At 47.0% G+C, this 23,116-nt stretch overlaps 1 protein-coding gene across 1 annotated transcript in view; it reads right to left on the bottom strand.

Moving 5' to 3' along the window:
* EEA1 (early endosome antigen 1) overlaps nt 1–21,396 on the bottom strand; it is a 265,467-nt gene extending 244,071 nt beyond the window's left edge. The window contains exon 1 of the mRNA XM_025208125.1: nt 21,332–21,396. Coding sequence (XP_025063910.1) covers nt 21,332–21,396 — 65 coding nt within the window. The remainder of the gene's footprint in view (nt 1–21,331) is intronic.
* Nucleotides 21,397–23,116: the final 1,720 nt, after the last annotated feature.

Here is a 23,116-nt window from a genome sequence, read left to right as displayed (position 1 = left end):
TTAGATGTGAAGAAAATATTTTCTTATTAAACCAGTCCCTTTGATGGTCAAAAAAAAATGTGTGTAAAAATAATTCCCCTGAGCTTTTTTGTAAGAAAACAAATACCTTATTTGAGAATAACATTATTCTATTATCTAGTCAGTCCGACCCAGAGAAGTAACTTCAAGTTAGAGATTATTGTTTCAGTCTTTGTTTCCAAAGACTACATTTCCATATTTGAATCTATTGATCTCAAAACATGTTCACCTCAGTAAAATTTGATGTATTTTTACTTAAGTCACCTGATTTGAGAATAATTTCAATCCTTGTGTTATTTGACTAGTAAAGAGGAGAATAAAATTGGAGTGTCTTCCTCCATCTGGCTTCTTCACTTCATTACAGGCTACTGAACCTACTTTTCATAACTCACCTATATTATAAAACTAGTTTATCTGACTGTTAATCACAGTCATTCCATCTCTGAACTCCAGCACAGATCTGAATGATTAAACATATTCCTTGTGCAGGAAGATACCATCCACCTCACCTGATACAAGTTCTTTGTTGGTTAGGCCTCATTGCATTAACTTTTAACTAGCATTTTTTTTTTATTGAACATTAACTTTTTGACTTTCAAAGTACCTTAACAGATTCTGTTTCTGTACAGCCTCATTAAAAATCACTTTCTTCCCAACCTGAACAAATAAAATCCAGAAGAACCGTTAGAGGCTAACAAATTACTTTTGCAATAGACATTAGATCAATAGTAGTTGTGTCCATGAAGAAGTTATGCTTCACTTCTAAATGCGTGCCAGAAACTAGAAAGTTGTCACTGTGCTTTGTTCATTTTTATCTACAAAAAAAAAAAAAAAGACAACAGGAAACAAGGAACAGAATGGTGAAGGGTAGTGGCTATGTTGTGGACAATACAGCTGTGTTCCATAACACTTGAGATCGATAGTCTAAGCAGACTATAATCAGAAGTGACAAACTCATCCAGAGCCCCATCTGGAGGGTCCTTGGACTAGTCTGTGGGCTCAATCCTGCCACATCGGAACCAGTAGGCAGGGCCAGTCCAGTGGGTGCTGGGTGCAGCATGCTCCCCATGCCAGCCTCCTGTGCTGCAGGTAGCACACACTTGTCACAATCTAGGGCCTGTGCTGCAGGTGGCACACAAGCTGGACCCAGGGGGCCAGCATGGGGCATGCCTTGTATGCAGCTCCCCACCAGCCCTGAGCAGTGGCTCTGGGGCTGATCAGGATCAGGCCCCAGGCCATTTTCATGTGCCAGAGCCAGCATGTAGGGCTGTCCAGTGGGGAATGCATACAGCACGCACCCTGTCCTAGTCCCCCGTACTGTGGGCAGCAACCACAGCACCAGTTCTAGCCCATACACTGCCAGCAGCACAAGCCCCAGAGCAAGGCTGGCATATGCTGCACATAGCGTATGGGCTGGATGGGGTGCTGCAAGCACTGCTTGTGGCACAGGGGGCTAGGGCAGGGCTTGTGCTAATGTGGTTTCTCTCCAGACAGCCTTGCACATTGGCTCCAGCACTGCCCAATTTGACCTGGCCCTGGAACCCTGTGCACAAGGTTGGCTCAGCACAGGCATTGCAGGCAGCTTGCACTACAAATCAACCCCATGTCACAAGCCTTCACACCAGACTAGCTCCACATGCTGTATGCAGGCTTTAGTCCAAGACCCACAGGTCAGTTCATGCAACTCCCTGGCCATATATTGGACACCCCTGATCTCACTAATCAATAATAATATTTAGAATACATTAAGAGATACCATAGATGTTATAGTAGCCACCCTCATTCCCCAAGTGTCACCATTATGTTCTGATGGTAATGAGCATGCTAACGGATTTTCCTGTTAACAGTGTTATAAGACTAAACCTCACTGATGTTATTGGTTGGACGTGACTACCAGCTTTTATTTAGGATGGTTGTGAGAAGTCACTGAGCTTCTCTGTTTAAGTAAGTATCTGAAATAAAGGCAGGAACATGGTCTTCATCCACATTCAAGAGATTTTATCTAGGAGAAGGGGTTCTGGCTGGGTATTGTTTTAGGTGTGAGGGCAGGTATAGTGTATGGTGTTTAAGAGACATAAGCCAGTAGAGAAATAGTAAGAGAACTGGCAAAAAGTCTTTACATAGTCATGGGTAGTGTGACCCAGAGAAAAAAAACAAAACAAAACAGAGACAGCATATGAGCTGGTAAGGTGCTGATTCAAAAGAGTTAGAGTTATGAGCAAACATACCTCTAACTTTGTTTCCTTTTGCATTCACGGATATTGGACATTTTACATTCTCATAAATAGAACTGTATCAGTGATACCCAATTCCATTACTAATATCTGCCACTAACTGAAACAATGTGAAAGATCTCAAATTATTGGATATGGTCCAAAGTAGTAACAAAATATAAAGAACTACTATCAGTAAGGAGATGGGATTATGATCTTTAAAGAATGAAATTACTTGAATAGAAAGTTTTAAGTGTGTACACTGCATTTCAGAACTATGCTAATAAATTTGGTTTGGGCATTGAAACAACAGCGACAACGTGTTGCAAAGACCCAAACCAACGGGGGGGAGGGGAGTGTGCTTGGGGGAAAACTTACCTCAAAGGTGACAGTTACACTATCTCAAAATCCTCATATTTGTAACCAAGCAAACTTTTCAACACTGTTTACCTACAAATGCTGCAAGGCAGGAAAGTTCCCCTTAAAACAAATAAAACCGTAAACCAAATTAAAATGCTATTCTTTGTACCGTGCCCATTTCCTGAACATAGACAGGCCTAAGACTTCTTAAAGCCTACACTAGAAGAACTAATAAATATTACACATATTCACCTGAATGTATTTCTAGACCAATTTTAACTGGTGCCCAGACCTCTTGATTGGACGTGCTTAAGTTGATTTGAGAAGTATAACAATTTATCTTATTGTTTGATGATCTTAATTCATCAACAAAATAATCATGACTAGGAGAAAAGAGCATGGAGGCAAGGGTTACTGTCTCTTGAGTTATCAAAGACTTTATCTAAACTAGGATTTAAGGGGTTAGATCCTAAAATAGAGCCTATATTGGAACTCTACTGCTTTTGTCCAAATTAAAAAGGCAATGCAATTTGCCTATGCCAGACTTTGCACAGCCTACTGTACATGAGGCTGGAGTGTGGTTTAATAGGTTTTACCTATGGCCCAATCTGTGATGGGTTGGGGACAACAACTCCATGTCTGGGCAAATGTAAGAGGAGTTTCTCAGAGATTTCCTCTTTTGAGACTTCACCCACTGATTTTCCCAGAGAAGTAGACAATCAGGCTATGTCCTTGGCATGCAGAATTCCTAAATAACATTAAAAAACTGCAAAAAACCACAATGGAAATAGACAATTTAGAAATTGAAATTCAGAAGACTGCAGTAAAGTGGATCTTCTATCTCTAGGAAGCTACACAGGTCCTAGACTACTGCTGCATCCCTGGGAGTTAACCATTTCTGTAGCAAGTAATCCCCACCAGTCTCAGGTTTGACTACATTATGTAACCTCATATTGATTTAAAATCACATTGCCCTAATATGCATGCACTGCAACATAGCAAAGCAGGGCTTATATCAATTCAACTGAATCTAGTAAATGTTACAATGGTTCAGTGCATCTGCATTAGGGAACAACATTGAAAGATAGCCCTATGCACACCAAAATTGCAGTGATTTAGTCAAACTGATGCAAACCCCTTCATGGACACTTATTCCAGTTTAAGAATGGTTAAGCTTATACCCTTTTTCTGATCAACTGAATTTACACTGTGATACGCCTAAATTAAGCCAAAATTTAAGTGCTTACATAGCTAAATAAATAAATTTAAAACCTTAAATTAGTATAACTGTGGGGACATGTCATAGCAGAAGAATCCATAGTTAAATTAGTGAGCATTTCCATTACCTTAAATTTTATCCAAATCAATCGGAGTGTTTTAATTCAGATTTTCTTTTTGTTATTTAGTCCAAGTCTATACATGGATCTGCATTGGAAATTGAAGTGTCCTATGCTGATTTGGGTTTAGCTTATGTATTACTATTTCACTCCCATATAAGATATTTATGATTCTGGTACTACATATAATATTATCATGTAAGAAAAATAAAGTTGCTGACATACAGTATTTTATCATATCTATAAAAAAACATAGATCTCCAACACTTGAATCATCAAACAAATGTTTTTCTTTTTCAACCTATTTTTTTAGCCTGGCTTATGAAGCTGAACAACCACCTGTTAGTTTAATAAAATACACAGGATAACAGGAAATGGGTTCAGATTCCACACTGCTTATCCTTGGTGACTCTGGGCATCCTGTATATGGCTGAAAGCAGATAGCATGCACTGTGTCATTAATGGATCAGTCTGCAGGACTAACCCAAATAAAAACAATAGTTTTGAAAAATTCCAGAAAGTGATTATGTGCCATTGTGAAATCATCTCCTTATAAAATGTTAAATACAATAAGAATTGATAACCCAGGTAACATAAATATATTCAACACACACAGGCTGAATAGTTTTTAGGCAACTTCAACACATACAGACACATCAGGAGGAACTAAAAACCCATCTGATAAAATCTACAGGCCTAGAAACATAGTCCCTGTCAAACAATATTACTTCAGCTTGAGATTTTATGCATTGTGAATTATATTTAGATACTTGCATAAAATAATGGAAAAGAGTGCAAATAAAGAGGTTAATCCAAAGAAACCATCTAATAATGATGTGACAACATCACAAACCACCTAAATTTTGTTCTAGTGCATTTGAGAACTATGCAATAATTCTGCAATGACAAAAAAAACTTAACTGGTCTTTTTCATCTTTCATTTCTATGGATCGAATGCAGACTTTTCAATCCCCATTGAATATTACTTAGTTTTGTTGTAAATCTTAAGTAAATCTTTTTTACATATTGCCTCCTAGTTAATATACATGTGGCTTATGCTTTCAAGAAATGCCAGATAAATAAAAGGTGTGGATGGGATATAGTACACTAGGAGCTCAGGGGAGAGAACAACAGGGTACAAGGAAACTGGCTTGAGCAATGAACTTCAGAAGCCACAAAGCATGTTTACTTGTTCTCATGTAATACAGAAGTGTAATATGGAAAATAACCAGTCAAAACCAAAGAATATGACATTTTCAAAACCCAAATATTATTTACAAATATACAGTTCAAGTAGAATTGCTCTTTAGCTCACATGTGAGGAATGAGCTGTTGGTCTCAGCCTTGTTCTTATTTGCTTGTATCACAAACCCATTGCTGTTCTCTATTTGATCAGCATCAGATTCAAAGAATGGGGGCATATGCATTGGCAAAGCTCAAGGGGCTAGTTCATCTAATATGGTTCTGTATTTCGCTGCCTAGAGCCAGTGTTAATAATACCTGACTTTCTAATGTATGAATTTACTCTCAGGTTATTAAAATCTGTTTGCTAAGTGTCCAGAACAAAAGGAGAGTCTACACCAAGAATACAGAGTAAACTCTGAACACTATGGCAGAGGAACCTTCAACAGCAGAGAGAGAGAATTAATCAATCACCCTTATCAGAAGCAGCACACCCAACTCCGGAAAAAAAGTTATGCGTGCCAAGAATAAGAATAGTGCCATCCTGGTGACTCAGCTAATAAAGGTGAGACACCAGGGTGGAATGGAACAGCCCAGCCTATGTTCTTGTGGCGGCAAAACTAAAATGCAATCATGCTCTTAGATCCAGTACAGCTTGCTGTACATTAGCATCATCTCTTAGTTTCCACTGTTTTCCATAAGAACAAGCAACAAGTAGCATAACGAGGGGTGCAAAAGAGGGGTACCTCTCCCAGACATCAAGTTAGGAGGGGTGCTTGAATCACACCTCCACTCCTGTGGAGTCTGTGCCCCATCAGCTTATCCATGCCAGGAGTGCCAAAACAGTCCCAATTTAATAGCAACAGCTGCAGTGGACAAAGTACACAGCAGTGGCAGCACCAGCTGCTTTGGAAATGGGTAATGGCCATCCCATCAAATCAGCCTCACCCCCAGCCATGCTTTCCTACAGGGTTTGCCCAACTCTGCTTGTTATGCCTTTGTCACCAATACAAACATAAGAGAAGTCCATTGGTTTATAGCAGAGACAGGCACAGACACTTTGGCACTCAAAAACAAACACAACCTGCAGAAACCCCAAGGTCTTTCACCCTGCACCCTTTATTCCCTACCCAAAAGCCTCCTGTTCCAAGACCCACAGTATCGAAGGGATAATCTATGGTCCTCAGACTCCCAATGTGGCGCCACTCCCCTCACTGTCTTCCTGCTGCTGTTGTCAGAATCTATGGGTTTCACCAACCTCCTCCAGCTTCTGCTTCCTGCCCCTGGGAGCAGGGCAGTGTGACACAGTGTGCAGAGCCCATGGAGCCTGCAACCCAGGGACATCAAAGGGTTCCAGGGCACCCATGCAGCACAGCACATCAGGATGGCCTACACAACAAAGCAGGGTCCTGCAGCATGAGTCACGCAGCCCTTGAAATATAAGGTCCCTGACTACTCAGAAGTTGGACAGCCTTGTTCTATAGCAGCTCTGTCAGCTCCTTATATGGAACACATGACCAAAAGAAATCTCATGAGGTTCAAAAAAGACAAGTACAAGGTCCTGCACTTAGGACAGAACAATCCCATGCGCTGGACTGGGGAATGACTGGCTAGGCAGCAGCTCTGCAAAAGAGGACCTGGTGATTACAATGAACAATAAGCAGAATATGACCCAACAGTGCATCCTTGTTGCCAAAAAGGCCAAAGGCATACTGGGCTACACTGGTAGAAGTGCTGCCAGCAGATGATGGGAAGTGATTCTTCCCCTCTATTGAGCACTGGTAAGGCCACACCTGGAGTACTATGTTCAGTTTTGGGCCCTCCACTACAGAAAGGATGTGGACAAATTGGAGAGTCCAGTGGAGGACAACAAAAATGGTGAGGGGACTAGGGCACAGAACTTATGAAGAGACGCTGAAGGAACTGGGCATATTTAGTCTACAGAAGATGAGATCAAGAGGGGACTTAAGAGCAGCCTTCAACTACCTGGTTACCCAGCAAGGCTGTGGACTCTCCATCCTTGGAGGTTTTTAAGAGCTGGCTAGACAAAGCCTTGACTGGGGTGATCTAGTTGGGGACGGTCCTGCTTTGAGCTGGGGGTTGGACTAGATGACCTCCTGTGATCCCTTCCAATGCTAATTTTCTATGATTCTGTGATCTCCCAGATGGCTCTGATAATTACACAGATGTGGTTGGCCTTAGAAAGATGTAGGACACCCTGCTACAGGGAGACTCTGATGTAATTCCAGAAGAACACATTCTTGGGATTTCTCTCATTCCTGTTACCAACAACCTGGAAACTACCTGAATAGGCAAAAGGTATCTTCCCTCCTCATCCACCCACTTCATGTAAGAAAACTAATTCCTGTTTGCTGTGCTGGGTTTTTGGAAGTCCAGGTGGGATGAGGAGTTCCTTAGTGTCCTAGCCTCACCTGAGTAGAGCTCAAATTCTGCCCCATCTTCTTAGGTTGGAAAGTGATGTGGCATTTTAGAAAATGGAAGAACCACAGACAGAAAGCTTTAACCCCTGTATACTCTTTACTAGGGCTGTGCAAAGCTTCGGGTGCTGATTCGATTCGGAGGAGATTAGGCCCGATTTCGCAGCTAATCAACAAATCTGAATCAAATCAGGAGACCAATTAATAGGTCTGAATCATTTCGAAGCTCTCTGAATCAATTCAGAAAAGACTCAGAGAGCTTCAGAAATTTGGGCAGTCCTCACTTGCTGCAGCAGGGATCTGGATCCAGACTCTGCGCTGGTAAGTAGGGGGCGAGGAAGGTGGGGCTGGAGGAGAGGACCATGGGGGGACCCCTGCCAAACCCCATCCCTTGCCTGCTCCCCCAATCCCCCTGAGCACCCCCAACCCCCACCTGCTCTCCCAGCCCTGCCCGCTGCTGCCAGACCGGGAGGGTGAACCCTGCTGCCCCCTACTGCCCACACTGCATGGGGGGCTCTGCCATGAGTCCCTGACCCCCGTCTGCTCTCCCAGCCCCCACCCCCATGGCTGCCCCCACACTGTCCCAGCTCCCGGCTCTTTAAAAAAAAAAAAGCCTGCACTCAGAGGCTGCTGCAGTGGCCTCAGGGCTTCTGGGGGCTTGTGGCAGAGCCCCCCACAGAGTGCAGGGCAGTAGGGGGCAGTGGGGATCACCCTCCACCTGGCAGGAGCTGGTGAGTGCAGGCTTTTTTTTTTTTAAGAGCCAGGAGCTGGGGCTGGGAGAGTGGAAGGGAGATGGGGGCTTGTGATAGAGCCCCCCATGCAGCGTGGACCAGTTGGGGGCAATGGAGATCACCTCCCTCCCTCCTGGCCTGGCAGCATCCTGTAAGTGCTGGGCTTTTTTTTTTAAAGAGCCGGGAGCTGGGGCTGGGCTGGGCAGGGCAACAATTGACAGGGCTGGAAAAGTGGGCAGGAGATGGGGCCAATTTGGAGATTCGTCGGAGGCTGAATCTCTGAACCAGATTCGGCTGAATTGATTCGGGACAGTAGTTCGAATCACCAAATTGAATCACTGTCCCCCGAATCAGCTAAATCCATATCTGAAGCGAATACTAGCCACTTCGCACAAGCCTACTCTTTACTAATTTGCAGGGATTCCCTACAACTCACTGAAAAGAGGGATTGGATGGAAGCCTTGAAAGAAGCACCACAGCTACTAAAAGTATTCCCCCTCAGCAGCCTTGAGTGGATTCACTGCCACACTAACCTGTAAAAAAGAACTTGTGCTTCACATACCATGAAGGCCAGCTGCTCAATCTGTTTCTGTGTCAATAATGACACCCTACAGGATTATAGTATCATCCCATAAAGCATTAGACAGTGTTTTCATGCGTCTCTAAATCCCTATGTGGCGGGCTCGCTGTTTTTGTCCGGCAAGCCAGGCTTGGAAAAGGACACTTCAGATTGGTGGAACATTTCCACAAATCAGGTAACAGCTGGGAGGGGCTTTCCCCACCTCTGCTCCGGGGGAGGGAGAGGGGGCCAAGAGCCCCTGGACCTGATTGAAGACTGCACTTCGTGGGTCCAGCAGACTTTGGAGCAGGGCCTCCAATGCAAATAAAAGCCCAGAGTGCTCAGCACACTGGGCAGACACAGTGAGGGATGGCAAGGAGAGAGGAGCCCCAGAGAAGACCATCATCAGGACCCCACCTGAGCCTCGATGGTGCACAGAGCGGCACAAGGCACTCAGGCTCTGAGGCAGATTGAGCCTGTGAACCTGGCAAGTGGCCAAGCAGGGTGGTTTGTGGATCAGTGCACAGAGAGTTGGCCCTGGGAGCAGCTTGTACAGGCCAGTGCATGGAGAGTTGACCTCAAGAGCAGCTTGAGGCTCCTCAAGTTAGCCCCAGCTCTAGGCTAGGTAACCAGAGCCCTGCAGTGTGGCTCAGCATTAAACTAAATGAGCCCTGGTACCCAGAACAGGGCTCGGAAAGGGGAAAGACCCCTGGTGTGAGGACGGGGAACCAGAGCCAGTAAGGGCTCGGCTCCCATAGGAGCTCTCTGGGTGCCCAGTGTGGGGCACAGGGCCATCAAGGAAGCCCAGACAGGAGGCCGGGCAGGCCCAGAGTGGGGCACCAGGCCATCAAGAGGAGCCAGAGGCACCGCCAGAGAGAGGCTCTTGTGGGACTGGCCACCAGGGGACAAGACTTGTCTGCTTCAGAGTGAGAGTTGTCAGGGAAGCAGGTCCCACAGGGGAGGCAGCCTTGGGAGAGGAGAGTCTGCAGCCTCCACCCTCCTTCATTGGTGGGGGTGGTGTTCACATCCCAGTCCCTAAAGGGGAGGGACTCCAGGGAACACCTCATGGGGTGCTGAGCACACCTCATATTTTGTGATTGATGTTTGTTTCATACTGTTGATGTTAATATAGTTATGGGTACTCCTTAAGGGGGGTTATATTGGTTTACCTGTTTCATTGCCTATATATGTTTACTGCCTATTACCTGTACTTACCTGTATTATTGCCTTTGTACGTCTTTTGTATTGCTACCTCAGCTTACCTGGGTTTAACTGAGTTGATGCTTATATGTGTTTGCTGTGTTGATGCCTCGACTTACCTGTTCCATGGTGTTAATGTTCATCTGTGCAGGGGGGTTAATTATTGCCTGAGCTGTGGATCACCTGTACTGAGTTCCCAGTTACCTGTTCTTTGTGTTGCAGTCCCTCAAAGTGGTGAATGTTGACTGCAGGTTATTGTATATGGTGTCACATACCAATTCTACTCTAAATATTTAAAGTCTCTTATTCATATTTATTTTTGTATTGCAATAAATTTGTGTATAGTTAAGTGCTTTGTTCAGCCCTGACTCTATAAAGAAAAGAGGGAACTGCTCCTCAGCGACAGGCCCCTCTCACAGCACTCTTGCCTGACCACCCCATCCTTTCCACTTGCTGACAGGGCACACCCCTGGGTGTACCCGGGCTACACCTAGGATCCCAGACACATTAATGTAATTAAAAACCAGAGGAGGATAATATTGTGTCATATCATTAAGCAATGTGACTTGTCATTATTTATGACATGATAAGTCATTCCTCAAGAAGGATCAGCACACACAAAGACTTCAGAAGGATATCTTGGACCTTTTGGGACTACACAAATTAACTGGAAATTTGAGATTACAATTTCTAATGAAGGCTATCAGATTCAAGGCCAGAAATAGTGTAAGAAAGGCTGCTCTCTTGGTACTTCAAGATTGTCACTTCTGAAAGAAAATAAATTAAAAAAAAATAAGGTACCCCTCCTAAAATGATGAGCTAGGGAAAATACAAGGGGAAAAAGCACTTTGTCAATCTTTTCCTTCCCACCTCCCCAAAAGTTTGTTTTGGGGACCATTTCCACAAATCAGGTAACAGCTGGGAGGGGCTTGCCCCACCTCTGCTCCGGGGGAGGGAGAGGGGGCCAAGAGCCCCTGGACCTGATTGAAGACTGCACTTCGTGGGTCCAGCAGACTTTGGAGCAGGGCCTCCAATGCAAATAAAAGCCCAGAGTGCTCAGCACACTGGGCAGACACAGTGAGGGATGGCAAGGAGAGAGGAGCCCCAGAGAAGACCATCATCAGGACCCCACCTGAGCCTCGATGGTGCACAGAGCGGCACAAGGCACTCAGGCTCTGAGGCAGATTGAGCCTGTGAACCTGGCAAGTGGCCAAGCAGGGTGGTTTGTGGATCAGTGCACAGAGAGTTGGCCCTGGGAGCAGCTTGTACAGGCCAGTGCATGGAGAGTTGACCTCAAGAGCAGCTTGAGGCTCCTCAAGTTAGCCCCAGCTCTAGGCTAGGTAACCAGAGCCCTGCAGTGTGGCTCAGCATTAAACTAAATGAGCCCTGGTACCCAGAACAGGGCTCGGAAAGGGGAAAGACCCCTGGTGTGAGGACGGGGAACCAGAGCCAGTAAGGGCTCGGCTCCCATAGGAGCTCTCTGGGTGCCCAGTGTGGGGCACAGGGCCATCAAGGAAGCCCAGACAGGAGGCCGGGCAGGCCCAGAGTGGGGCACCAGGCCATCAAGAGGAGCCAGAGGCACCGCCAGAGAGAGGCTCTTGTGGGACTGGCCACCAGGGGACAAGACTTGTCTGCTTCAGAGTGAGAGTTGTCAGGGAAGCAGGTCCCACAGGGGAGGCAGCCTTGGGAGAGGAGAGTCTGCAGCCTCCACCCTCCTTCATTGGTGGGGGTGGTGTTCACATCCCAGTCCCTAAAGGGGAGGGACTCCAGGGAACACCTCATGGGGTGCTGAGCACACCTCATATTTTGTGATTGATGTTTGTTTCATACTGTTGATGTTAATATAGTTATGGGTACTCCTTAAGGGGGGTTATATTGGTTTACCTGTTTCATTGCCTATATATGTTTACTGCCTATTACCTGTACTTACCTGTATTATTGCCTTTGTACGTCTTTTGTATTGCTACCTCAGCTTACCTGGGTTTAACTGAGTTGATGCTTATATGTGTTTGCTGTGTTGATGCCTCGACTTACCTGTTCCATGGTGTTAATGTTCATCTGTGCAGGGGGGTTAATTATTGCCTGAGCTGTGGATCACCTGTACTGAGTTCCCAGTTACCTGTTCTTTGTGTTGCAGTCCCTCAAAGTGGTGAATGTTGACTGCAGGTTATTGTATATGGTGTCACATACCAATTCTACTCTAAATATTTAAAGTCTCTTATTCATATTTATTTTTGTATTGCAATAAATTTGTGTATAGTTAAGTGCTTTGTTCAGCCCTGACTCTATAAAGAAAAGAGGGAACTGCTCCTCAGCGACAGGCCCCTCTCACAGCACTCTTGCCTGACCACCCCATCCTTTCCACTTGCTGACAGGGCACACCCCTGGGTGTACCCGGGCTACACCTAGGATCCCAGACACATTAATGTAATTAAAAACCAGAGGAGGATAATATTGTGTCATATCATTAAGCAATGTGACTTGTCATTATTTATGACATGATAAGTCATTCCTCAAGAAGGATCAGCACACACAAAGACTTCAGAAGGATATCTTGGACCTTTTGGGACTACACAAATTAACTGGAAATTTGAGATTACAATTTCTAATGAAGGCTATCAGATTCAAGGCCAGAAATAGTGTAAGAAAGGCTGCTCTCTTGGTACTTCAAGATTGTCACTTCTGAAAGAAAATAAATTAAAAAAAAATAAGGTACCCCTCCTAAAATGATGAGCTAGGGAAAATACAAGGGGAAAAAGCACTTTGTCAATCTTTTCCTTCCCACCTCCCCAAAAGTTTGTTTTGAGTGCAGTTCAGGTTCTGAGCAAAGATAAAGAAGAGAAAATGTGCTTGTTACTATCGTACAGGTTGACTTATACTCATTGTACTCTCATTTCTTAGTGCTAACATATCGTGGCTATATTACCATTATTATGGTTTTGTTATTAAATTACCAATATACTACCAATGGTAGTAGAAGCATTATAATAAAAATAGTCTAATGTAACACACTGAGTGCACAAGTAGCACACACAAAAATTATTAACCCAGAATACCTTGCTTCTTTTCAATCATGTATCAAATGGATATTGGTTGGTCTGCTACACATCTTCTTGCTGATAGTCACAGCTGAAAGGTCCTATTTTGAACAATAAAGGTTGACTTTCTTGGTTAATTTTTAACTATCCCCTCTCCCCCACATCAATAAACATTGGCCTTCCTTCCTGAAGGCCACCCATGCTAGTGTACTCCAGCAAGATCCTGTTACAGGTCAGCACACAGCCCTACCTATGCACTCACTTTACCTCCAGCAAAGGGATTTTAAGAAATGTAACCTCCAGAAAATCTGGAAAATCTAAGTTGATCATTTACTGCTAATTAACTTCAGAAAAGATTCCACTGGGTTGATGTGCACAAGTAGTTACAGAATTCATAAGCACAGCTCTCACTGCCTCTGGGTGTATGTTGATAGGGTGTAGCCAGCAATGTGAAATCAGTACATGCCCTGCCTGATCTTCCCTGCTCCTCAACTTTATGTCTCCCAGATTGGTACATCTGTGCCTGTGCAAACAGTGGCCTGGTCTTCTCTCACTTACAGACCTGAGAGTCAGCAGTGAGTAAGCTCACTGCATGCAATAAATTCACACCACATGATTGCTGGTCTATAATTTAACTATGTTGATTGCTAAATCAATGCAGAAAAAACTGTGGAAGCCAGCCCTGAGCTCAGACTCAGGCCAATACTTCACTATTATAACAGGTACAATGGGATGCAGTAGTGTGCTGAGAAAAGGTCTGGTGAAAAACAAAATGAATCAGATCTTTTATCACTATAAATCTAGAACCCAGAAAAATAAACATTGTTTGCCATGCTATTTATCAGCCTATATCCAGACATGTTGGTCCAAACAGGGCTACTAAAGGGGAAATGATATTGAGATAACTAGTTATTTAAAAATATATATGGTGCCAATGTTCTGATATCACTCTACAGGTAGTAGAAGGCTAAATAGTATAAAATGAAAAGTGTGAATTTCTGGCTCACTTGGTGGCCTCTGAGAACCCTTTGCCCTTGGCCTTGGAGCAGTGGCCATCACGTTCTTGGTCCTTGATATGATTGAGTCTCTTGTTCACTCTTTAAATTCATCAGCTCATGAGTGCTGGATGGATGCTTCAGCCATCAATTTTGCTGCCAGACAAATTGCTCCCAAATCCCTTAAGGTTTTTTGGCACCCTGATACTGGTGCTCCAACATGCCTCCCCAGTTTGTTCTTCTCTGCCTCCATAAATACTTACAGTAGCAGTGCAGTGAGTACTAAGGGGGTGGTTCCTCCCCTGCAATAAAGAACAAGCTAAAGACAGAAAGAAAGATTAGTAGCCAGTAGGGGAAGGGTTCAATCTCCCTGAAGTAAGTAGGGATTCTTTTACTGACACAGACTGTGGCAAAGTGGGGCTCCCTGCCTAGCCACAGTGCTAGATTCCCCACTTGCCTTTGGGCACACCACCCATGCCTTGTTCTTAATTAATTGATTGATTGATTGATTGATTGATTAGCTAACTTAATTAACTTAATTAAGGTGGGAGGCTGCCCATTTCTTGCCCCAATGCCAGGGAGCACTATCTGTGGCTCCATACCTCCCCTACACCACAGCCCATGCCTCACAGATGGCAGATGTTACAGTGCTCCTGGCCTACAGCCGGACCAAGCTTAGGCCGCGCTGTCAGGCCTCAGTCACACACACATCCATACTGCCCTCCTCTCACTAGGGCCTCTCATACTCCACCCTCTCTCACAGGGTCTCTTCATCCATCACCAACTTATGCTGCCTTGCTCCCTCTTAGAGCGGGCCCCTTAGGCCATAGGCTTAGGTAGTCCATTCCTTGGGTGGCAGACATACCGTCTGTTGGGCCTCTTCCGTCACCCTCACTGGGGTAGTGGCCAGCCAATTACCTGACTGGGTCTAAGCTTACTCTGGCCCCTTCTGGGGGCAACTCTATATATACATACATAAACATACTGGCCTCTCAGCCCTCTAGTTTTTCTCCCCCTTCACTGGGGTTCCTCATCTCCACCTCCTGCACCCGGGGCTCCACACTGCCCCCTTCACCTGGGGCCACCCCCTTCACCCAGGGCTACTCATCTCTGCCCCCCTCACTCGGGGCTCCACACCACCCCCTCACTGGGGTTCCTCATCACTGCCCCCTTCACCCAGGGCTCCACACCGCCCCCTCACTTGGGGCCACGGGGTTTCCCTCCCCAGTGGGCGCAGGTGGCCATAGTTTCATAGTTTCATAGTTGGTAGGGTCGGAAGGGACCTGAGTAGATCATCAAGTCTGACCCCCTGCCATGGCAGGAAAGAGTACTGAGGTCAAATGACACCAGCAAGGTGTTCGTCTAGCCTCCTTTTAAAGACCCCCAGGGTAGAAGCCAGCACCACTCCTCTCGGAAATTGGTTCCAGATCCTAGCCGCCCTGACAGTGAAGTAGTGCCTCCTGATGTCTAGTTTGAATCTACCCTCTGCCAGCTTGTGACCATTATTTCAAGTCACTCCTGGTAGTGCTCGGGGGAGCAGGGACTCCCCCAATGCCTGCTGGTCCCCTCTGACTAGTTTGTAAACGGCCACTAGATCCCCCCTCAGCCTTCTCTTGTGGAGGCTGAACATGTTCAGGTCTCTTAACCTGTCTTCATAGGGCCTGCCCTGCTGCCCCCTGTTCATGCAAGCAGCCCTCCTCTGGACCCTCTCCATGTTGTCCACATCCCTCCTGAAGTGCGGCACCCAGAACTGGACGCAGTACTCCAACTGCAGCCTGACCAGTGTTGCATAGAGGGGGAGGATTACCTCCTTGGACCTGCTTGAGATGCATCTGTGGATGCATGACAAGGTACGGTTGGCCTTCCTGACCGCGTCCCCACACTGTCGGCCCATGTTCATTTTGGCATCAATAATGACCCCAAGATCCTTTTCTGCCTCTTGCACTTGTCAGTGTTGAAACCCATCCTGTTCTCATCCGCCCACCCCTGTAAACTGTCCAGGTCCAATTGCAGCCTATTCCTCCCTTCTAGCGTGCCCACTTCCCCCCACATCTTAGTGTCACCTGCGAATATGAACAGGGTGCTTTTTACCCCCTCGTCCAAGTCGCTGATGAAGATGTTAAACACAGCAGGCCTGAGGACCGAGCCCTGGGGGACCCCACTGCCCACATCCCTTCAGGTCAAATAAGACCCATCCACCACCACTCTCTGGCTGCGACCCTCCAGCCAGTTAGTGACCCAATTGACTTCGTAGGTGTCAATGCCACAGTCCCCTAGTTTTTTATAAAGAAGGGGTGAGAGACAGTGTCGAAGGCCTTCCTAAGTCCAGAAAGACTACCTCCACTGCTACACCTGCATCTAAGGCTTTTGTGACCTGGTCATAGAAGACCACCAGGTTGGTCAAACAGGACCTGCCTCTAATGAACCCATCTTGATTGCCCCTAAGCATAATCTCCCCTGCTGGCCCCTCAGGATAATTCTCTCAAAAAGCTTACCCAGGATCAAGGTAAGACTAACGGGCCTATAGTTTCCTGGGTCCTGCTTCCTCCCTTTTTTGAAAATGGGAACCACATTGGCCCTTTTCCAGTCCTCTGGCACCACACCAGAGCACCATGAGTGCTCGTAAAGCCATGCCAGGGGTCCCGCAATGACCTCTGCTAATTCCCTCAGCACTCTGGGGTGTAGATTGGCAGGACCAGCTGATTTAAATATGTTCAATCCCTCCAGAAGTTCCCTGACTAGATCCCCACTGACCCTAGGCCTGGGTGTGCCTCCCCTGGGGCCTACGGTGGTCCTGGTGGGGGGTGACCCGGTCCCTGCTCAGAAAAATGGAGGCAAAGAAATTGTTAAATAGGTTAGCTTTGTCATCTGGAGTGATGACCAGATTTCCTAGCAGAGGCCCCACATTACCCAGTACCTTCTTTTTACCTGCTATGTATTTAAAGAAGGACTTCTTGTTGTCCTTGATCCGGGTAGCTAGTCCCAGTTCCATCTCCGCCTTAGCCTTCCTGACTGTCCCCCTACAGCCCTAAGCCATGCCTGGCCCCAGCTCTCCCTCCTCGGGGTCTCTCAGGGTCTTGCACCCCACAGGGCTCAGGTGGCCACAGCCGTGCCCAGCCCCCAACTACCTCCAGTGTTACTTAACCCACCCAAAGGTAAGGGCTAGGGTTAAGGTGCCCCTACCCGCCTTTCACCAGGGTGATAAGTGGCCTGGCATTTCCTGGAGGTTCCTGCGCCACTGGCCCACCAGGCCACCCACTCCCAGAAGAGTGCAGTTTTAGGTCATGTCCTGGACCAGGAGCCTCCTAGCCATCCCCTACAGCTCCTCCCTTACCTCCAGGATGATACATGAAGCCTCACAGCCAGGCAATGTTGCTGCCTAGTCTGCCAGTAGTGAACTCCCCTGTTTATATGGGCAGCCAGAGCTCTAAAATGACTGCAGCAATTAAGCACCTGCTGGCTGCTTGGCCCCAGTCTTAAAGTGGCAAGCACCAATGGTGCCCTGCCACACTCCTTCCCCCTTTAAATGGTACATGGGGGATGTTTCCCCTGCTGCTCCTCCAAGCAGGCTCCCCTCAGAGCCTGTGAGAGCCCCAAAGGTGGCGACACCCCAAAGGTGCTCCGCCACACACCTCCCCCCTTAGAATGAGACCTAGGATGCTTCACTTGGCTGCCTTCCCTGCTGGGCTCTGCCCCAGCCTACTGCAGCTGCTGCCACATGGCGAGCACCCCAAAGGTGCTCTGCCACACAGACAAAGAGCACTTCAGATATATGATGCAACTTTTCCTTATACCTATGCCCCTTCATCTTTTTCTCAAACCCATATGACAAGGTGGGTAGGATGAAAATTTCTGCCAAGGCAGACAAGGGTAAATCTGATATCTTATATTAGATCAACTCAAATCATGAACGACATGTACCCTTGGCAGCTGGGGAGGCACGGAGGTGGTGGGAGTGTGGCAGCAGCAGCAGCAGGAGTGCAGCGGCAGTAAGTGGAAGCTTCTGCAGACACTGCCAGTGCTGTCAGCAGCGGAGGGGAGGGAGTGGCAAGTGCCAACCAGGGGTCAGCGACCACATGCAGATGCCACCAGCAGCAGCGATAGTGGCCAGCAGGGATCACTGACTGCTCTCAGATGCTGCCGGCAGTGGCAGTGGCGGTGGCGGTGGCGGGGGGAGTGGCAAGTGGCAACCAGGGGTTGGCGACCACCTGTAGACACCGCCAGCAGCATTGGCGGCAGCCAGAGGAGATCGCTGACTGCCTGCCCAGCGGGGTCAGTGGCAGGGGGTGGGGGTGGGGAGCGGTGACCACCCACAGGCACTGCCAACAGTGTCAGTGGCACCTTTTTGTAGGGCGTGTACCACCATGCTCAGGGGGTGCACATGTACCCACGTGCACCCCCTAAGTGTCACCCCTGACTCAAATAGTTTGAAAAATTCTTCTTTGCAAGCTTTTGGTTACAAATACCCTTCGTCCGGATGAGGAAGCATCTGCAGATGGTCTGTGCTCTTCCTAGATAGGGCAGTAAAGCAACCAGAGGCCAGTACTTATGCAAGAAAGTCAGCTAAAATGTAAATTGAGGTGGTCAGCAGGTGAGAGACAGGTATGGGGGAGGAAGGAGAATAAATGTAGCTGTAGTCAATGGATGAGAAACAAGAGAGGGGTGGGGGGAAAGGGAATGAAAATAGTTGGTAAAAAGTGGAGGGTTTACTTTGGGAGTCAGATGTTAGGCAGGTTATAATGTGTCATAAATACAATGTCTATATTTAGTCCATGATTTTTTGTATCCAGTAGATTGAGGTAGTGAAGCTCATAGGTTCGTCTGTGAATGGTGTTTTCTTGCATACATACTGGCCTCTGGTTGCTTTACTACTTCATCCAGGAAGAGCACAGACCATCTACAGATGCTTCCTCAGCCTGATGAATGATATTTGTACCCAAATCTTGCAAAGAAGAATTTTTTCAACTATTTGGGTTGGTCTAATAAAAGATATTGGATTTACCCAAAGAACCTTGTCTGCTTATGTCCTTATACCAACACAGCTACAACCTACAACCCTGCTAACGAGGCAGACATGCAAGATGACATCAAAAAACAGAAGTCAGCCAGTTGCTTCTTACCTTAGAAAAATCTTCAATAGTACTACTGTTACTTCTGCTAAAGAAGGATGCCAGTATTCCTCTGTCAATTCCCACACTAATTTGTTTCCTGCCTTGGGAACTCCTGCTGTTCTCTCTTCTGTGTCTTTCAGACCACCAGCCTTATTTCATATCCTTCTGATTAGCTATTTTAGGACTCACAAAACTGTCCAACACCTGCTGCTACGTCCTGTAATAGGGCATGGAGTTCTTAGAGTTGAAACTATGCCATTCTTATTTTGGTGGTAGATGCCAATGCCTGTGCTAATATATTGCAACTCCTTGATAATTCTAATAGCATTACCATTTCAGAAGACACTTATGAGCACTAGAGAGCAATCTAAATGAAGCCATTTGTAACCATTTGCAAAGGAAGGCAAAATTGATGGGATAAAGTATAACATTTGGTGACGAGAGTCCTGAAATTATAAACTAGTCTATTCAACCCATACCAAACAATCAGCTTCCTCTGATAACAGGAACAAGTTAAGCAATACATTATACAGCTTTAGTCTCCTGTCAACACAATCAAGCAAACTTTGCCACCTGGCCAAGCAGAGCTCTTGTGTTTTCAAACTATCTGCTCCCACAAATGCTTGACATTCTTGCTAAAGCTGTATCCTCTTACAGCTATTGGAGAGCTGTTGTTAATGTCTGCATAATGGCTCCATGGTATTTAGGAAAGGCTTACATGCATTAGCTGCACATAATGCTGCAACCTGGCATGTGGAATGAATGTGAAAAATGCTTAGTTATTCCTCCTAAAACCTTGAAAAAACAGGACTTCAGGCTCCTAACATAGCAACAGTTCTATCTGTAGCTAACCCATTGCCAGAAGCAAGGAGGCAGGGTTGATGATTAGCTCTTGAAGGTGGAATTGAATGTAACGATCCTACAATCCAACCTGCTGCTCTGTAGGGAGGGAGCAGGGTTAAGGGTTGTTGTCTCCTTAGCCTCAGCTACACCAGTAAAACTTGAACCTCTTTTTTTCAACAACAGCATGGAACAGTTAGTGCTAGCAGTAATTGAAGTGCTAGTGTTGATAAGGCTCAATTTGTTGCTGATTTTCAGGCTTGTCCCATGATATTTAATAGGTCTGTGCAAAGTGGTATGTATTCGCTTCGGATTTGGATTTGGCCAATTTGGGGGACAGTGATTCAATTCAGAAATTTGAATCACTGTCCCAATTCAATTAGGCCGAATCAGATCCGTAAGATTCAGCGCCGCTTCGGAGATTTGGCCATAGACTAAACGGGCAGCTGACACAGCTGCCTCCAGCTGGTAAGTCTGTTGGGGTCAGAGGAGGGGAGAGGGATGGGGCATGGGGGAGGGAGGGATTGGGGCTGAGACAAGATGCCCAGCCGGGGCGCGGGGATGCGTTACTCAGGGAGGGGGGGGGGGAGTGCAGAATGCGGGCTCAGCGCCGCTTCGGAGATTTGGCCATAGACTAAACGGGCAGCTGACACAGCTGCCTCCAGCTGGTAAGTCTGTTGGGGTCAGAGGAGGGGAGAGGGATGGGGCATGGGGGAGGGAGGGATTGGGGCTGAGACAAGATGCCCAGCCGGGGCGCGGGGATGCGTTACTCAGGGAGGGGGGGGGGGAGTGCAGAATGCGGGCTCAGCAGCACTGAGCGTGGCTGCACCCACATCCCACACTCCCTGCACTGGCTGGCAAGCGGTGGCAGGGCACAGTCCCCACTCCCAGTGCTGCCATACCTGCATCCCATGCCCTGCTCCCCAAGTAACACATCCCCCCCACCCCAGCTGGGTAGCTTGTCCCAGGCCCAGTCCCAATCCCTCCCTCCCCCATGCCCCTTCTCTCCTCCCTCCCCAAACCCCAACAGACTTACCAGCTGCAGGCAGCTGTGTCAGCTGTCTGTTTAGTCTATGGCCAAATCTCCAAAGTGGCCAAATCTTTTCTGAAGCTTTTCCAAATCAATTTGGATGCTTTGAATTGATTTGGAACTTTTAATTGGTCTTCTTATTCGATTCAGATTCGGAGATTCAGTCCCCAAATCACAGTGAATCTCCTCCAAATCGAATTGGCTATCGAAACTTAGCACAACCCTAATATTTAATTGCCAAAAAACTAAGTTATCCCTAGGGGGTACCTACAGACATACTTGTTCACGTCCTGATTAGAACGCTCCAGCATCACCTCACTGTCATGTGTATTAAGCTTCTGCATGATCCATAATGGCCATGGGGGAACTTTATCTAAACCTCTTTGAATAAGCTTTAGATAAAGCGTACCACAGCCATTTTGAAATGTGTGGGGGCTTAGTATACATAATGGTGAGCCATTTGAATTAAAGCGGCTGTCTAGGAACCACTCTAATTAAAATGTGCCCCTGTCCCTTTGAGCACATGTATAGGCAGCCTTAATTTTTTCTCACCTGAAGTGAAAGCAAGGCAGAATAAGGCTTCCATGACACTAAAACCCACTTGAATCCATAACATTTCCTGTTCTGTATCCTTAAGGCTCAGTAAATGGAGCAGTACTTGAGTCAAAGGGAACATCTCTAAAAAAGCATGCAGCCATTACATTGATATAGAGCAGTTGTTTTCAAATGTTTTCATTTGTGGACCTCTAAAACTTTTGAATGGAGATGCAGACCCCTTTGAATTGTAAGTGTAGGTATTCACATACTTTTGATTGATCATAGTCATCTTTGGCAGTGTGACCACCAGGCCTTGAACATCTGGTCACGTGCAGCCTTGATCCGAGTGGCCGGTGGTGTTCACCCCACAGTTTCCGGTAAGCCGTCGAGTAGGTGTTTACTCCCAGAGTGGCCTCCCCCAATCTCTCCTGCCATGACTTTGAATGTTACCCCAGTGGTGGGGTGACTACTCGGGGTCCCTCTGGCATGGGGTCCATCTGGCGGTCGCCTGCGGGGCTCCACCTCCCCTACACCCTGACCTTATGCCACACCTAGATGGGTCATTGCGTCTTCCTGGCTACACTCCCGTTCTTGTTGCCTTTCAAGTTGTGGCAGCCTTGCTAGCCCCCTTTCATCCAGAGTGGCGGATTCCCGAGGCTGATTAGCTTGGTTAGCCTAGGGTTGCCTATGATCGGTGATTCCGGCCTCAAACCCTACTCCCTCCAGGGTATGACGCCTGATTTATGCCTTAAACAAAAAAAACGAAGCCCATAAGAGCTCTGCTGCTGCTACATCAGCCGTGTCGCCTAATCCTACCCCTCAACCCCTCCAAACGGGGGAAACACAAAGAAAAACACAAAACAACACTCTACTATGTAGTGAGGGGTCCATGCAGCCCCTTCCCTGACCCCTACACCAGGGTGGCGGGTGCCTTACTCCCTAAGACCTATCCAGAGATTGACCCCAACATGGGGCCGGGTAACCCGTGGCCAGGTTGTCTTTCCCATGTTATCTGGCTCTCTACGGGATATGGCCCCACTCCTCTTGTCTCTCTTCAGTGACCTCACTATTTGGGTACCTTGTAGCCCCTTTGTGTATGCCTGGTTGCTCCTTACATCCAGGGGCAGCATCCCGCCTCTGGTTACCTCACTTCGCAGCCCTTCACGCTGCTCCTGCTTGGAGTCTCTCGAAGGGGAAGTCTCCTCTGCCTCCCAAGGGTCCCCGACGCTCCCGTCTGTTATGGTGTCGATCGTCACATCCACCTCTCTGTTCCCTTCACTGCTGCTGCCTTTGCCGGCTGCAGGAGCTTCTCCTGGCTCTTCATTCACTCCGACGAGCCGTCCCCCACTGCTGCTGCTATGGTCGGCATCAGGAGCCTCCTCTGGCTCTTTGACTGACCCAACGAGCTGTGCCCCTGTCTCCCTGAGAGACTCCCAAGAGGCACCCTGTGGTGGTGCCTTCCTCTGGTCTGCTCTCTCTCCCTCTCTCTGGTCTGCGCAGGTCTCCCTCCAAGTTCCAGCTGTGCCA

Source organism: Alligator sinensis, unplaced genomic scaffold (assembly GCF_000455745.1).
Source record: "Alligator sinensis unplaced genomic scaffold, ASM45574v1 scaffold141_1, whole genome shotgun sequence".
NCBI classification, from domain to species: domain Eukaryota; kingdom Metazoa; phylum Chordata; order Crocodylia; family Alligatoridae; genus Alligator; species Alligator sinensis.
Note: the sequence above shows the minus strand (reverse complement) of the source record. Positions and strands in the feature narration are given on the sequence as shown.